This window comes from Erpetoichthys calabaricus, chromosome 15 (assembly GCF_900747795.2).
Source record: "Erpetoichthys calabaricus chromosome 15, fErpCal1.3, whole genome shotgun sequence".
In the NCBI taxonomy this organism is placed as follows: Eukaryota; Metazoa; Chordata; class Cladistia; order Polypteriformes; family Polypteridae; genus Erpetoichthys; species Erpetoichthys calabaricus.
Window position 1 is genome coordinate 83,506,750 of NC_041408.2, and position 17,561 is coordinate 83,524,310.

Sequence of the window (17,561 nt, forward strand, 5' to 3'; positions counted from 1 at the left end):
CCCGATCACTCAGTTTAGATGGCCGGCCAGTTCTAGGAAGAGTCCTGGTGGTTTCGAACTTCTTCCACTTACAGATGATGGAGGCCACTGTGCTCACTGGGACCTTCAAAGCAGCAGAAATGTTTATGTAACCTTCCCCAGATTTGTGCCTCGAGACAATCCTGTCTTGGAGGTCTACAGACAATTCCTTTGACTTCATGCTTGGTTTGTGCTCTGACATTTACTGTCAACTGTGGGACCTTATATAGACAGGTGTGTGCCTTTCCAAATCATGTCCAGTCAACTGACTTTACCACAGGTGGACTCCAATGAAGCTGCAGAAACATCTCAAGGATGATCAGGGGAAACAGGATGGACATGAGCTCAATTTTGAGCTTCATGGCAAAGGCTGTGAATACTTATGTACGTGTGCTTTCTCCATTTTTTTATTTTGAATAAATTTGCAAAAACCTCAACTAAACTTTTTTCACGTTGTCATTATGGGGTGTTGTGTGTAGAATTCTGAGGAAAAAAATGAATTTAATCCATTTTGGAATAAGGCTGTAACATAACAAAATGTGGAAAAAGTGATGCGCTGTGAATACTTTCCAGGTGCACTGTATACCAAAACAGTCACCCTTGGGTAGGGCAGGGTATGTTTTTGACACTTTATTTGCTAGACACACGCATACTTGAACTTTATATGCGTGCCAAAAGTGGAATTCTGCACCTCCTCCCTGTACACATATGGGTCTTTCTTTACATTCTTTGGCCTTGTTTCCTCATCCCAGAGATGGTCAGGTGACTTAACTGGCGACTCTAAACTGGTCCAGTGTGAGTGAGTGAGTGAATGTGATGGACTGGCATCCCATACAGAGTTGGTTCCCACCTCTAGGTATCAGCACAGTAGGCACCACCCTAGGGGAGGTATGCCCAAGCTGGCGGAGCCAAAGAGGCATTTGATATGCGATCTCCAAGGAGGACAACTCTTGTTGATGGATCTGACCACATGGATATAATGTTTATGTAACCACATGGATATAAAAGAGGGTATCTCTTTTGGAGGTCTCTTTTTGGGGGGCTTGCAACCAAGTCTCCTTAGGGGCTCAACGTATCCTTCAGCCGGCCCTGTATGCACCCAATGCAGCGCTGAGACTCAGAACTAGGGGAATGGATGGGAACAAACAGACTTGTGTGTTCAACAGGGGAATATTTTCTGTTGTGATTGTGGCGTGTTACTTAACCCCAATCTTTATAGATATAACATAAAAGACGAAGTGGCAGTACGGTGGCACAGTGGTAGCACAGCTGCCTCACAATAAGGAGACCTGGGCTCGCTTCCCGGGTCCTCCCTGCATGGAGTTTGCATGTTCTCCCTGTGTCTGCGTTCCAAAGACATGCAGGTGAGGTACATTGGTGATCCTAAATTGTCCCTAGTGTGTGGGCCATGTGGTGGGCTGGCTCCCTGCCCGGGATTTGTTCCTGCCTTGCACCCTGTGCTGGTTCTATTCAATAAGGGCGCGCACAAAAAGGCGAGCCTCAATTGGACACAGCGAATAAAGGCAAACGCAACAAAATTATTACTGAAAATTTATTAGATAAAGGCAATGATTGAACGTATAAAAAGGCGAAAGCAAGAATATTAAAACATCCAATTAATGCATGAACTTCTAATGAACTATTTCTAAAGCTCTCTATATTTCGTTGTTTTCTGCTCTTACTCGTTGTATTACACTTGAAGCTGTAGATTATGTGCAATGCCACATAGATATTTTATTATTATCTACTATTATTATCTATCTATTATTATCTAAATTATCTACGAACGCCTTTATTGGGCTCCAGCAGACCCCCTGTGACCCTGTGTTAGGATATAACGGGTTGGACAATGACTGACTGATAAAAGACGTTACCCCTCCCTATTGAAACGGCAGTAAGAAATCACTAAACTTTATTTAGTGGCTTTTATGAAGTGCCTTGAGAAACTGATACTGTCACACATTAAAGCCACCATCCCCTTCAGCTTGGATTAATACAATTTATTTGGGTATAGCCCATAAATCACACAAGGACGGCAGCAATGAGCTTTAACGGGCCATGTTTTTTGATAGCCCCCCAGCCTTGACTCTCTATGAAGACAAGAAAAACACTTGTAGGAAAAAAAAAAATGGAAGAAATTTCGGGAAAGACAATCCAGAGAGACCCCCAGTTTACATACCAGGCAAACCGATCCAAAAAAAAAAATTGAAAATTCTTAGCATTTATATAGCGCTTTTCTCACTACTCAAAGCACTCAGCAATTGCAGGTTAAGGGCCTCAAGGGCCCAACAGAGCAGAGTGCCTTTTGGCATTTACGGGATTCAAACTGGCAACCTTCGGGATGCCAGCGCAGATCCTTATCCACAGAGCCACCACTCCGCCCCTAAATACAGTGGAACCTCGGTTTGTGAGCATAATTCGTTCCGGAAACGTGCTTGTAGTCCAAAGCACTCATATATCAAAGTGAATTTCCCCATAAGAAATAATGGAAACTCAGATGATTTGTTCCACAACCCAAAACTATTCATATAAAAATGATTAATACAAAATATAAAGTAAAAATACATAAAACAAATTAACTTGCACTTTATCTTTGAAAAGAATCATGGCTGGTGTGAGTGAGTTTCTAAACTCTTGTGGGATTGCACCCAACGGGACGACACACGGAAGAGCGTCCCAAAGCAATCGCAGTCTCCCAGCACTGTAGCAGTTCTCCGTAAAAGCGAATCCGAAAAGATCGCGGACATGGTATAAGTGCCTGCCGTCAATGGGTGATACAAGGAACGTTATAAATGTGCAGGGCCCTGCCTGACTGCTGTGTCTGTGTTATAACCGCGCTGTTGCTGTTTCAAGCTGAATAAAGCTTGCGTTGCTAAAGTACTGAGACTCAGCTTCGTGTTTTAGGGTGCAAGACGGGGACTCGCACGTCACAGCACACACGAGCGCGCGCGCGTGCACACCGTCACAATGCTAATGCTGTAGTAAACACTATACGCTCGTACGGATGTTGACTATATGAGTGAGGCACGCCGACTCAGATGGAGAATAGGAGACGATTGCCCACAATCCCGCAGTGAGAGAGAGAGAGAGAACCATCAGCTCAGTTGTGATCACATGACGCTCAGCAGACAAACTACTCGTACTGCAAGACCTCGCTCGTTTATCAAGTGAAAATGTATTAATTTTTGCTCGTCTTGCAAAACACTCGTAAACCAAGTTACTCGCAAACCGAGGTTACAATGTAATTCTTTGCATTTATTTATATAGCGCTTTTCTCACTACTCAAAGCCCTCAGCAATTGCAGGTTAAGGGCCTTGCTCAAGGGCCCAACAGAGCAGAGTCCCTATTGGCATTTACGGGATTTGATCTGTCAACCTTCTGATTGCCAGTGCAGATCTCTAGCCTCAGATCAGCAGTCTTGACTGCACTCCACAAAGCACAGACACATCCAGAGCACCAAAATACACGAGAGGATTTTGTGTAATGATTTCACTTCTGCTTTAAATTCCATAAATTGGTCGATAAATTTAGTCATTTGGGCCTGGGAACTGCGCATTATGACTTTTTAAAACCAACAGACCCCAAAATGTTAGGGTTGGAAACAGGGGCAGATCTATTATGAAACTAAAGAAGGTTAAGCTGTAGGGCCCCGAATGCTGATAGGGGCTCCAGATGCAACTTTACTTTTCATCCTCTCCCTTACCTCAAAAACTAGAAGGCAAAGGAAATTTGAGCCCACACCAGCAACTTTGACACCAAAGGAAATCCAGTACAACAATTTTCATCAAAATCTGAGATGTAGTGGTTCAATTTTTTAACTGTTTGTGGTGATCTGCCTCGGAACACTGAAGAAGATAACTGGTTACCCAGACCTCACTGGTCGTTGTGAATGGGCCACCATAACAGTTCCAGCTTCAGGGCCCTAAAAATGTACACTCACTGGCCACTTTATTTGGTACACCTCGCTAGTACCTGGTTGGACACCCTTTTGCCTTCAGAACTGCCATAATTCTTCATGGCACAGATTTAATAAGGTGCTGGAAGCATTCCTCAGGGATTTTGGTCCACAATGACATGATAGCATCATGCGGTTGCTGTAAATTTGTCATCTGCACATCCACGATGTGAATGTCCCATTCCACCACATCCTCAAGCTGCTCTATTGGATTGAGAGCTCCTGACTGTGGAGGCCATCTGAGTGCAGTGAACTCCTCGTCATGTTCAAGAAACCAGTTTGAGATGATCTGAGCTTTGTGACATGACGCGTTATCCTGCTGCAAGTGGCCACAAGAAGATGGGCACACTGCAGTCATAAAGAGATAGACATGGTCAGCAACAGCACTCAGGTAGGCTGTGGCATTTAAACGATACTCAGTTGGTACTAAGGGACTGAAAGTGTGCCAAGAAAATATCACAGACACCATTACACCACCACCACCAGCCTGAAGCATCGATATAAAGCAGGATGGATCCCTGCTTTCATGTTGTTGATGCCAAATTCTGACCCTACCATCTGAATGTTGCAGCAGAAATTGAGACTCATCAGATAAGATAACGTTTTTCCAATCTTCTATGGTCCAATTTTACTGAATTGTAGCCTCAATTGCCTGTTCTTAGCTGACAGGAGTGTTCACCCGGTGTGGTCTCCTGCTGTTGTTGCCCACCTACTTCAAGGTTTGATGTGTTGTGTGTTGAGAGATGTTCTTTTGCATACCTTGGTTGTAACGAGTGGTGATTTGAGATCCTGTTGCCTTTCTCTCAGCTCAGACCAGTCTGGCCTCCTCTCCTCTGACATCTGGCATCAACAAGGCATTGCCACTCACTGGGTATTTTCCCCTTTTTCAGACCTTTCTCTGTAAACCCTAGAGATGTTTGTGTGTGAAAATCACAGTAGATCAGCAGTTTCTGAAATACTAAATACCAACACACATGTCACGTTCAAAGTCACTTCAGTCTGCTTTCTTCCTCATTCTGATGCTCAGTTTAAACTTCAGCAGGTCATCTTGACAATATCTGCAGGCCGAAATGCACGGAGTTTCTGCCATGTGATTGGCTGATTAGATATTTGTGTTAACAAGTGGTTGAATAGGTGTACCTAATAAAGTGGCCAGTGAGTGTAGCTCCACCACTGGTTAGAAGATTCATGTTCTCTGCCCTAATTAGGAATACTGGAGTGCCACAGGGTTGCGTTCTCAGCCCTCTTCTCCTCTACCTTTATACACACATACAACTGTCTTCTGATTCATTGCTCTAACACTATAATTAAGCTTGCAGATGACACTACTGTTGTGAAAAATAATGAGAGCATTTAGAGAGTAGGTACGAGACTTGATTGAACAACACACAGATAATACCCTGGCCCTTAATATCTCCAAAATACAAAAGAGATCATAATAGGTGTCACACACGTGTGCATGGGAGGCAGCTGAAGGGTTCACAAAAGGGATAATTCCATTCCAGACCAGGGAGTGGCAGAGTGCACTGATCCTTCCTCTTTTTCATCGGCAGACCAAGCACGAGAAATTTTGCCTGGACCTGATGACGTCACTTCCGGTTCCTGCCCCGATGACATTGCTTCCCCTGCCCGGCTTTAAAACCGCTGTGTTTGCCTGTCTGTACTGTTCTGTGATGGACTAAAGTCTGTTAAGACCTGTACCATTTTTGAACCACAAACTTTCATTTTTTGGCAGCCTATCTCAAGTATACGGTCAGCTGCCCCCAAACCTTTCACTGTGTTGTGTGGAATCCTTTCACGTAGGTCTGAGGAAAACTAAACAATCTGTTCTTTACATACACAGAAAGGAGCTGTAAAGTGTAGAAGGTTTTAGATTCCGGGGGGTTAGGGATGAAATATTTGGGGACACCCAAAGAATGGAAGGATGGGGGAAGGCAGCTATTGTGGGACACTGCCTCTCACCAAGACGCTAGAAGGCGACTTCCCTGCAGCATAGTAGTGCACTGGATTCCCGCATGGCACCATGGGATTTGGAGTTCGGCTTCACAGCCCTGCTGGGTACCGTCGGTACCGCCAGGAGATGCTGCAAGGGGACTTGAGAGTTTCTACTGTCTGCATTTGAAGTACAGTGGACCCTTGACTTACGAACTCAATTCGTTCGCGAGGACTGGTTGTAACTCAAGTTGGTTGCAAGTCAAGACTATTTTTCCCATAAGAAATAATGGAAATACCCATAATGCGTTCCGAACCTCCCACAGCAACACTTACTTAAACTTTTCATAATAAAAAAGGGTTGTATAATGTGCATAATTTACCAAAACACCAATAATTTTTCTAATGTACTAACCAAAAAGTTATAAAAAGTGCCTAGCCTACCAGAAACAACAATTTCATACTGTACTCACCATTTAATTTGACATCTTTAGGTTGCAGGAAGGGAGGAGGAGGAGAATGAAATGGAAGGTGGTTATTGTTTGGAAGGAGCCTCCTTATACAAATCTTTTCTTTGTAAAATTGTCGAGATGGTGGATTTCGACATGCTGTACATATTAGCGAGGTCGGTCACACGAACACCACTCTCATATTTCCGCACAATTTCCTTCTTCGTTTCGATTGTGATCGCTTTCTTTACCTTCGTTACCTTCTCTTCCTTCCTTAGCAATTATCGAAAAAAATTATATAAATCACTGCACTGACTGAAATTTCGTCCACAAACACATGTATCTGTGCTCCGACTGATGCTTACAAACGCTCTCGGCTGTTTGTTTACAATCGCACAAGCGAATACACGTGACCGCATTCAGGTCGTAACGCAAGATGTTGGTCGTAAATCAAAACAAAAATTTCGGTCATAAATCAAGTTGTTCGCATGTCAGGCCGGTCGTATATATCAAGGGTCGACTGTACTCCAAAGTCATGGAAACGGTAGCCCTGAAGTACTTCTGGGCTGAAGAAAATACAAGTTCTCCATCTGACCTGGAAGTGCTGGCAAGTCACATGGACTGAAGGACAGAAGCACTTCCGGGTCAGACCATTATATAAAGGACTGCTGTGAACCCAGCAAGCGAGCCGGAGTCGGGAGGAGGTGTGGAGGAGAGAGAATTATTATTACTGAGAATTGTGCTTGTTTAATTGCATGTTTAATGTGGCTGTGGTGCTTGAAGACACTATGTGGAGAAGAATTAAAAATACTTCTCATTGCTTTTACCCTGTGTCCTTTGCGTCTTTCTGTTGGGGTTAAAGGGGCAACAGCGACCCCTAATGTCCACAAAACAGTTGTTTTCAGAATGTTTTCAAGGGAAGGCCTTTTTTCATTGTGTGGGGCCCGGTCAGGCCCGGTGTGAGCACTTCTAGCACTTTGAAGTCATTGTGCTTCACTGAGAATGAGCTAAAATAATTTAAATTTGTTCATATTAAATTCAAATTATTTTTGGAAAAAGGGCTCTCTTTGGATTGGATGCCCCCCCAGATATGGATGCCCATATCTGCACACCACTGTCATTGTGTCACAACATTCTTTATGGCTTCAGTCGTAAATGCCATTTCCCATAATTCCCACTGGTGCCCTAGAGTACGTGATCCACAGTTACGCCAGCGGTTCTCCCTAACCCTAAGCCTAACCCTAGGGAGGCATGAAGTAACAAAAAAGGGGGCGCGAATGTTGCCATATGTGGCATAATTTCGCTATTCATAGGGAAATTTTAAACTTGTAGCGGTGTATCGGCAGCAAAAAATATAGGAATAAATTTTATTAGTGTTTCAAAAAACCGTTCGGGTGGCACGATTAAAAATGTTATGAAAACTCGGGTTGCAAATACTTAAAGGTTGAGAAACGCTGCGTTAAGCTTAAACAATCCTGCCAGATTTACTTTATCAATGCCGTTGAGGATTTTTTTGAAGACCTGGCTATGGTCACCACTCAGAATCGCTCTACTGGTGCCTAAACCGGTTTCATTCTTTGAGTTGGTCAGAGTCCGACTTGTCCTTATGTTTTGGTTGCTCTCATCTACACAGCTGTGTCTTTTTTGTAGAGTGGTAACCACAGCTTCACATGGTTCTCCAGACGTGCTCTCACTAGTGCATTATATAGTCTAGGCATAACGTCCCTCGATTGATCTATCAATGGTTCTTACAATATAAGCTACCATTTTATTTGCCATTTGAAATGCTTCGATGAGAGCACTGTTTCAACATACAGTAGATAGATAGATACTTTATTAATCCCAAGGGGAAATTCACATACTCCAGTAGCAGCATACTGATAAAGAAAATATTAAATTGAAGAGTGATAACAATGCAGGTATACAGACAGACAATAACTTTGTATAATGTTAACGTTTACCCCCCCGGGTGGAATTGAAGAGTCGCATAGGGACTCTGTGAGGGAGGAACGATCTCCTCAGTCTGTCAGTGTAGCAGGACGGTGACAGCAGTCTGTCGCTGAAGCTGCTCTTCTGTCTGGAGATGATCCAGTTTAGTGGATGCAGTGGATTCTCCATGATTGACAGGAGCCTGCCGAGCGCCCGTCGCTCTGCCACGGATGTCAAACTGTCCAGCTCCGTGCCTACAATAGAGCCTGCCTTCCTCACCAGTTTGTCCAGGCGTGAGGCGTCCTTCTTTATGCTGCTTCCCCAGCACACCACTGTGTAGAAGAGGGCGCTCACCACAACCATCTGATAGAACATCTGCAGCATCTTATTGCAGATGTTGAAGGACGCCAGTCCTCAAAGGAAGTATAGTCGGCTCTGTCCTCTCTTTCACAGAGCATCAGTATTGGCAGTCCAGTCCAGTTTATCATACAGCTGCACTCCCAGGTATTTATAGGTCTGCACCCTCTGCACACAGTCACCTCTGATGATCACGGGGTCCATGAGGGGCCTGGTCCTCCTAAAATCCACCACCAGCTCCTTGGTTTTGCTGGTGTTCAGTTGTAGGTGGTTTGAGTCGCACCATTTAACAAAGTCCTTGATGAGGTCCCTATACTCCTCCTCCTGCCCACTCCTGATGCAGCCCACAATAGCAGTGTTGTCAGCGAACTTTTGCACATGGCAGGACTCCGAGTTGTATTGGAAGTCCGATGTATATAGGCTGGAGAGGACTGGAGAAAGTTCAGTTCCCTGCGGCGCTCCTGTGCTGCTGACCACAATGTCAGACCTGCAGTTCCCGAGACGCACATACTGAGGTCTGTCTGTAAGATAGTCCATGATCCATGCCACCAGGTATGAATCTACTCCCATCTCTGTCAGCTTGTCCCTAAGGAGCAGAGGTTGGATGGTGTTGAAGGCGTTAGAGGAGTCCAGAAACATAATTCTTACAGCACCACTGCCTCTGTCCAAGTGGGAGAGGGATCGGTATAGCATATAGATGATGGCATCCTCTGCTCCCACCTTCGCCTGGTATGCGAACTGCAGAGGGTCGAGTGTGTAAAATAAACCCGTTTCAGAGGTCACTTCCTGTAGGACATCATCTCCCATCTTGTATTTATAAGTGACGTTCCTTTTGCCTGTAAGCAGCACTTTGCTCGACTTCCGAACTGGACGGATACTTAGAAAGTGCAGTTTAACGTAGAAAAGTGCAAAGTCTTTCCAGGTTGTTTGGTGTCTGCCATCGCTCCAATTTTAGCATCACCTGCGAATTTCACAAATGTACCAAACAGCAGCAGAATCCTTGTCATTAATATAATTCAGAAAAAGTAAGGTGGGTCCACGGACAGACCCCTGAGGGATTCCATTGATGACCTCACTTCATTCTCCTCTTTTTTGTACCCTTTGTCTCCTGTCGGTTAACAAACTTGAGGTCCAGTTCGGGAGGTCACCTCTGATGCCTACAGCTTCTGGTGTAGGACGAGCGAGTCAACGACTTTTTGAAAGTCTAAGTAAGTTACGTTGTATGCTCTGTTTTTGTCAGCTACTGCAGATTTGCTTGTCATGCTGGCACCGTACAGTAGGAACATCTCCGATTCCAGATATATGTAACCTGTGGTTGGTTTGCTACAACCCCTTATGATAAGTGACATATTCATGGTGCGGAAGTTTAGTCATGGGTTTCATTTGGGGTCAGATATGCAAGTATGAATTTCCCCAAATTCTGCATACGCGACAGTAAACTGTAACCTGATCTTCAATTTTTCATTTATACTTTTATTTCAAATCCCCACCACCGCCACTCTATTTCTATCCAGCACCACCGACGGTCAGTCAGTCAGGACTCAGTGAAACTTTCTCACAATTTCAGAAATGACACACTTCAATAAGTCTGCGTAATTTCGAAACGATCTGCCTAGAAAATGAAATAACTCACGGCCCCATGACTTTGGCACCAGCTAATTAAATGACACGAGCTTTAAGCGTTTTCAGCATGTGAATCACGACATTGCCATGTGTCATTTTCTTCCGCGTATTGATGAACTGTAAGAAAGAGTACACCCTGAGAAAACATTCATCCGCTGATGTGAAACGTGATACTCCGCTGGCAGACTATCAATATTTACACTTTTTTTGTGTTATTTGCAGCCGGCTGGTGCTGTTCGGGTTGCAGTGTGTCATGTAAACTGGCTGCTGAAAGCGGTCACGGGTGCAGGATTTCGCCCCGCCACCCCTTGTCCGAGGACTCGAGACTGAAGCCTTCTTGGTGGTCTCAAACGATACAGTAAAGATCTCAAATTTGGGCATTTCACGGACCCTCAAAGAGCAACACCTGGTGGTGACAGAAGCCCCTGCCGTTCCAATTTTAGTAGGATTTACAGGAGAGTCCTGTCAGCTCCTCCTCTGGGACATGAAGAATTGAGCTGAGCAACGCCAACTGTTGTGGAAATATTATATAAAATATATATGAATTTAGGAATTTTAGGAAAGCAACATTTTATCTATCAGTCTATTAGTTCATTTAGCCTGATTCAGAATGATGAGGATGATGAATTCTTTTCTGGCTAGTTGAAAAAAAATGGCAGGTGAAAAGGCTAACAATGCACAAGGACCAGAAGGTGAAGAACATGTTCATTTGTCAGGGATGAGTAGAGAGCAAAATTACTGGAAATTAAAAAAAAAATAAGTCAAATCTCAAAATGAATACTAAAAATTAAAGTTGAACAAACACAAAAAGTCCTAACTCCATAGTCCACTTTCAATAAGGCTTACAACTGACACCATCATTAAGTTTGCTGCGGACACATCGGTGGTGGGTCTCGTTAGCAATGAGGATGAGTTAGCTTACAGAATGGAGATACGACGAATGGTGGGCTGCTGCAAGTGCGCCAATCTGTTTCTTAATGTGGACAAGACCAAAGAGAGGATCGTTGACTTGCAGGAAGCTGTCCCGTGCTGTCCACACCCCACTGCACATTGAGGGTTCTGTGGTGGAATTGGTCAAGAGCACCTGGTAGCTGACCTTACTTAGTCAATTAACAGCACCGCCATCGGCAAGAAGGTGCAGCAGCATCCCCCAGTAGGCTCTAGCTATGGACCTCCAGAGCTCCACTCTATTGAGAAGGTTGTTGATTTATATTATACTAGCTGTGTAAGCGGACGGCACGGTGGCACAGTGGGTAGCGCTGCTGCCTCACAGTTGGGAGATCTGGGGACCTGGGTTCGCTTCCCGGGTCCTCCCTGCGTGGAGTTTGCATGTTCTCCCCGTGTCGTTTGGGTTTCCTCTGGGCACTCCGGTTTCCTCCCACAGTCCAAAGACATGCAGGTTAGGTGGATTGGCGATTCTAAATTGGCCCTAGTGTGTGCTTGGTGTGTTTGTGTGTGTCCTGCGGTGGGTTGGCACCCTGCCCAGGATTGGTTCCTGCCTTGTGCCTTGTGTTGGCTGGGATTGGCTCCAGCAGACCCCCGTGACCCTGTGTTCGGATTCAGCGGGTTGGAAAATGGATGGATGGATGGATAGCTGTGTAAGCCCGTGCTGTAAAAAGCCCGGGGTCCTTGAAACTATTGAAATCGTCAGGAAAAAAAATTGAAATGTCAAGATGTCAGGTAATTGAAAGGAACTACTCTGGGGGTCTCTCTCCTAGGAGGTTTTGTTTTGCCAACGTGCTCACCTCGCTTGTGGATTAGCAACAGGAGGAAAAGTAAAAGGGCGGCACGGTGGTGCAGTGGTAGCGCTGCTGCCTCGCAGTTAGGAGACCCGGGTTCGCTTCCCGGGTCCACCCTGCGTGGAGTTTGCATGTTCTCCCCGTGTCTGCGTGGGTTTCCTCCGGGCGCTCCGGTTTCCTCCCACAGTCCAAAGACATGCAGGTTAGGTGGATTGGCAATTCTAAATTGGCCCTAGTGTGTGCTTGGTGTGTTTGTGTGTGTCCTGCGGTGGGTTGGCACCCTGCCCGGGATTGGCTCCTGCCTTGTGTCCTGTGTTGGCTGGGATTGGTTCCAGCAGACCCCCGTGACCCTGTGTTCGGATTCAGCGGGTTAGAAAATGGATGGATGGATGGATGGAAAAGTAAAAGGGATACCATTTTGACGATGTGTTTGCCTCGCTTGTGGATTAGCAGCTAAGCGACTTTTTCTTCGGAGGTTTCAGTTAGCCGACGTGCTTGCCTCACTTGTATATTAGCAACGGGAGGAAAAGTAAAAGGGATACCGTTTTGTCGATGTGCTCGCCTTTCTTCTCTATTAACAGTTAAGCGAGTGTCTCTTTCTTTAGAGGTTTCGTTATGCTGATGTACTCGCCTCGCTTGCGTTATTAGTGGCTAAGCGAGTTTTCTGTTTCCTCGGAGGTGGAGCCCTTACCAACCACTCCACCTGTCACTTACAGGCCAGACAGACAGACAGACACACATACTTCCATGTGTAGACATTTATATACAAGACTAGCCGTCCCCCGCGTTGAAGTAAAACAGGACAAACTTTAAAAAAAAAATCAATAAACAAACAGGTATCGCTAGTTAAGCAGAGGTAAGGCGCTCTCCAAAACGTGGCCAGAGGTAGACTGATTCGGATGGAGGCCGGTGCGTGAGTGTGGAGGGTCCCGCCTGGCTCCTCACTCTTGACGTTGTGAAAGTAACTCCCGAGGAAGGCAGGAATAGTTCAATCAGTCAATCTTTATTCAGTCACAGATGAGTACGTGGATTCCACGTTGCAAAGCAGAAGAGCAAAGTTACGCTTTTTAATATTTTCGCCCTCCCCTTTCCCCATTTAGCTATACATTTCATTCTATATTGTGTAAAAACGGCCAACCGTTTCTATTTTGTGTGCGTTGCAGATAGGGCCCAAAAGAAGGAAAAGTCATCTTTCCTGTGTCTAATGGACGTGTTCTAAATAAAGAAGGTGTCTTAGGTCAGGTTACTGCAACCTGTCTTATGATAGACGCCTGTGTGAATAACCTGCCGTTATAGCAAAACAGCTTTTAACTCCTTAGTAGCTTGCAAGCAGTTACATTTTCTTTCACAACGTTATGCTTCCCCCTCCCTTCTGCCTCGGATTCACACGAATAAATCGATCCTGCAAGCGAACTAGGATACTTCGTGCAATGACAGGATTAGCAAAATCAAGAAGTTGGAATGTTCAGGCAAATTATAGTGAAAAATGAGATCTAAATCTGTTAAGTAGTTCTCTCATGAAAAGTGAACAGACATACAGACAGAGGATTTATTATATATAATAAATTCAGGGGTCTTTGATGAAGGCGAATCACATGCAGACATGCATCAAACATCCCAACGCAGAATCCACTTACTCTGTTGGCTTTATTAGCGGGGAGGTTCCCAGTCTAAAGGAGGGCCGGTCATCTCCCCCACTCGCCTTCCTCAGTAAAAACTTCTCTGTCAGGTCAAATCCTGTAAAGAGAAAAAAATATAAATAAATAAAAATCAACCATTTGTATGGTGAGCAGAACGCTGGAAAACTGGCATTTGTATCGATTTCATTGAGGCCCATCTTATCCTGACAAGTCCAATAAAGCCCAGAAAAAGAGAGAGGGACCTGCTGTCAGCCGGGAGCTTTTACATTTTTTTTTGGCCGTCATTTAAAGTTGCTGTAATTGAATGACTTGATTCCGAGTTTATTAGTGGTTTGCTAATACATTCCCCATAACGTGATGGCATTGGCAGGCTGATAAAATGCGAGCAGAATAACCGTGTCCTTGACCCGTGACAGCACTTGTCTTATATTGGGCAGCAAATGCAAAAAGATTATTTTGGTTACTAATATTTCCATACAAATTACAGAAAAAAAAAATTGTAGGTTTTAACCAGCATGACTGGCAGTAGGGAACCAGATCAAAGCAGCGGGAATCTTTGGGGTACCAACCTGGTAATCCTTGTTTAACTGTAACAAAAGAAAAGCAAAAAAAAAAAGAGAGAGTGTGCAGAGGCGCAACAAAAAACTCACTGACCAGAAAAATCAGCAAGTACAGAGCACACGGTGGCCATCTTTTTATTAGAATTTTTCTTCGAAAAGAGCCTCAGTTTAGATAACAATTCGGTTTTTAGGAAATGAACCCCAGCCATGGAAGGATTCCTGGCTGAGGCAAGATAGACAGAGACAGACAGACATGGAAGGCACTATATCATAGACTGACAGGTGGATAGATATAAAAAGCACTATATCATAGATAGACAGACAGATATGGAAGGCACTATATCATAGACTGACTGGGGCATAGATATAAAAAGCACTATATCATAGATAGATAGACAGACATGGAAGGCACTATATCATAGACAGAGAGACAGACAGACATGGAAGGTACTATATCATAGACAGACAGACAGACATAGAAGGCAGAATATAATAGACGGACAGGTGGATAGATATAAAAGCACTATATCATAGAGAGACAGACAGACAGACAGACATGGAAGGCACTATATCATAGACAGAGAGACAGACAGACATGGCAGGTACTATATCATAGACAGAGAGACAGACATGGAAGGCACTATATCATAGACAGACAGACAGACAGACAGACATGGAAGGCAGTATATAATAGACGGACAGGTGGATAGATATAAAAAGCACTATATCATAGATAGATAGACAGATATGGAAGGCACTATATCATAGACAGAGAGACAGACAGACAGACAGACAGACAGGGAATGTACTATATCATAGACAGACAGACAGACAGACAGACAGACATGGAAGGCACTATATCATAGACAGACATGGAAGGTACTATATCATAGACAGAGAGACAGACAGACATGAAAGGTACTATATCATAGACAGACAGACATGGAAGGCAGAATATAATAGACGGACAGGTGGATAGATATAAAAGCACTATATCATAGAGAGACAGACAGACAGACAGACATGGCAGGTACTATATCATAGACAGACAGACAGACATGGAAGGCACTATATCATAGACAGACAGACAGACAGACAGACATGGAAGGCAGTATATAATAGACGGACAGGTGGATAGATATAAAAGCACTATATCATAGAGAGACAGACAGACAGACAGACATGGAAGGCACTATATCATAGACAGAGAGACAGACAGACATGGCAGGTACTATATCATAGACAGACAGACAGACATGGAAGGCACTATATCATAGACAGACAGACAGACAGACAGACAGACAGACAGACAGATATGGAAGGCAGTATATAATAGACGGACAGGTGGATAGATATAAAAAGCACTATATCATAGATAGATAGACAGACATGGAAGGCACTATATCATAGACAGAGAGACAGACAGACATGGAAGGCACTATATCATAGACAGACAGACAGACAGACACGGAAGGCAGAATATAATAGACGGACAGGTGGATAGATATAAAAAGCATTATATCATAGATAGATAGACAGATATGGAAGGCACTATATCATAGACAGAGAGACAGACAGACAGACAGACATGGAATGTACTATATCATAGACAGACAGACAGACAGACAGACAGACAGACATGGAAGGCACTATATCATAGACAGACATGGAAGGTACTATATCATAGACAGAGAGACAGACAGACATGAAAGGTACTATATCATAGACAGACAGACATGGAAGGCAGAATATAATAGACGGACAGGTGGATAGATATAAAAAGCACTATATCATAGAGAGACAGACAGACATGGAAGGCACTATATCATAGACAGACAGACAGACATGGAAGGCACTATATCATAGACAGACATGGAAGGTACTATATCATAGACAGAGAGACAGACAGACAGACAGACATGGAAGGCACTATATCATAGACAGAGAGACAGACAGACATGAAAGGTACTATATCATAGACAGACAGGTGGATAGATATAAAAAGCACTATATCATAGATAGATAGTGTGATGGACGGTCGGGGATCATGCCCAGATGGGACGCCTTTTCCAAGAGAAGACCGGGGGAATGGGCATACTGCCAGGAGTATCTCCCCCAGGACACGAGAGGGCAGCCCCCTTGGTTTACATCGGGACCACGGAATTGGAGCTTAGAAGCTCAACCCGGTAGGGGTCCGAGGCCACCACTAGGGGGCACCTGGACAGCTCCAGAGTCTGGCCATGCAGCACTTCTGCCACACCCAGAAGTGCTGCCGGATGTTAATCAAGGGACACCTGGAGTACTTCTGGGTGTACTATAAAGGAGGCCGTCTCACTCCGTTTGATGGCTGGAGTCGGGAGGAAGGGAGAGTGAGCTCGGGAGGTTAGGAGTGGAGGCGGACCAGAGAAAGAGGCATTGACCAGAGGCCTGGACTTTGGGGGAGTTTTGGGGGTTGTGTGCACTTGTGTAAATAATAGTATTGTAAATAAACATGTGGTGGTGCTTTTAAACATGTCTACCTGTCTGTGTCCGGGCTGCTTTCCAAAATAGATAGATAGATGTGTGCATAGGCATTACAGAAAACAGTTGACAGATATAACAGACAGACGTGAACTGCACTACAAGGGACTACTTAGTAGTTTATTAGATAAAAAGGAACTTCTTTATCTATTTACAGTTCTCTGTTACAAAATGAAGGAGACAGAGAAGCAATATAAGCAGTATGTGCAGAAGTGGCAAAGGACAAATGATCATGCAGAAGGGTCCGACAGGACATGTCACTCTTCCAAGATTTTAAGTCCATTCTTTACCCGCTTGATCATGCCAACTCTCAGTCAATTCCCCAAAAACTCTGAGTGTCACGTAGTTCTGGGTTCTTCAAAACGGTGAGGCAGAGTCTTCATTGCATTATCATTCTAATATGTTTCTTTATTGACTTCACGAAGCACATAAAATTGTTTTTTCAGTCATTGGAATGAGAAGCAGTTATGTAATTTGATTATCTTCTTATAATTTAGCTGCATGGCCTGGTCACCATTTTAGAAGTGGGATGCCGATCGATTCTTTGGAAGGCACTAAAGCAGGAGTCTGCGTCTCCACCAAATGACTCGTTTGTAGTGAAACTTCTAAGTGTGATCTTAGTTTAGGAACTAGGCTTGTGTGGCTGCAACAAATTTTAGGAGAATGTCAGAAACTGATTATTATAAAACATTCATACTCTGCCAAAGTCATTCAACTTCCCCGATGGATAAATTATATTTGCTTTTTATCAAGTTAGGAGTCCGAGATGGTGTGATTCAAACAGAAGACTACTTCAGTCCATTTTAAAATACATGTACCCATTACTCAGAGGACCCAAA

The 17,561-nt window shown here is 44.2% G+C and overlaps 1 protein-coding gene across 1 annotated transcript in view; it reads right to left on the bottom strand.

Moving 5' to 3' along the window:
- LOC114665759 (collagen alpha-1(XIX) chain) overlaps positions 1–17,561 on the bottom strand; it is a 192,583-nt gene that overhangs the window by 138,162 nt on the left and 36,860 nt on the right. Inside the window, exon 4 of the mRNA XM_051919255.1 lies at positions 13,640–13,739. Coding sequence (XP_051775215.1) covers positions 13,640–13,739 — 100 coding nt within the window. The remainder of the gene's footprint in view (positions 1–13,639; positions 13,740–17,561) is intronic.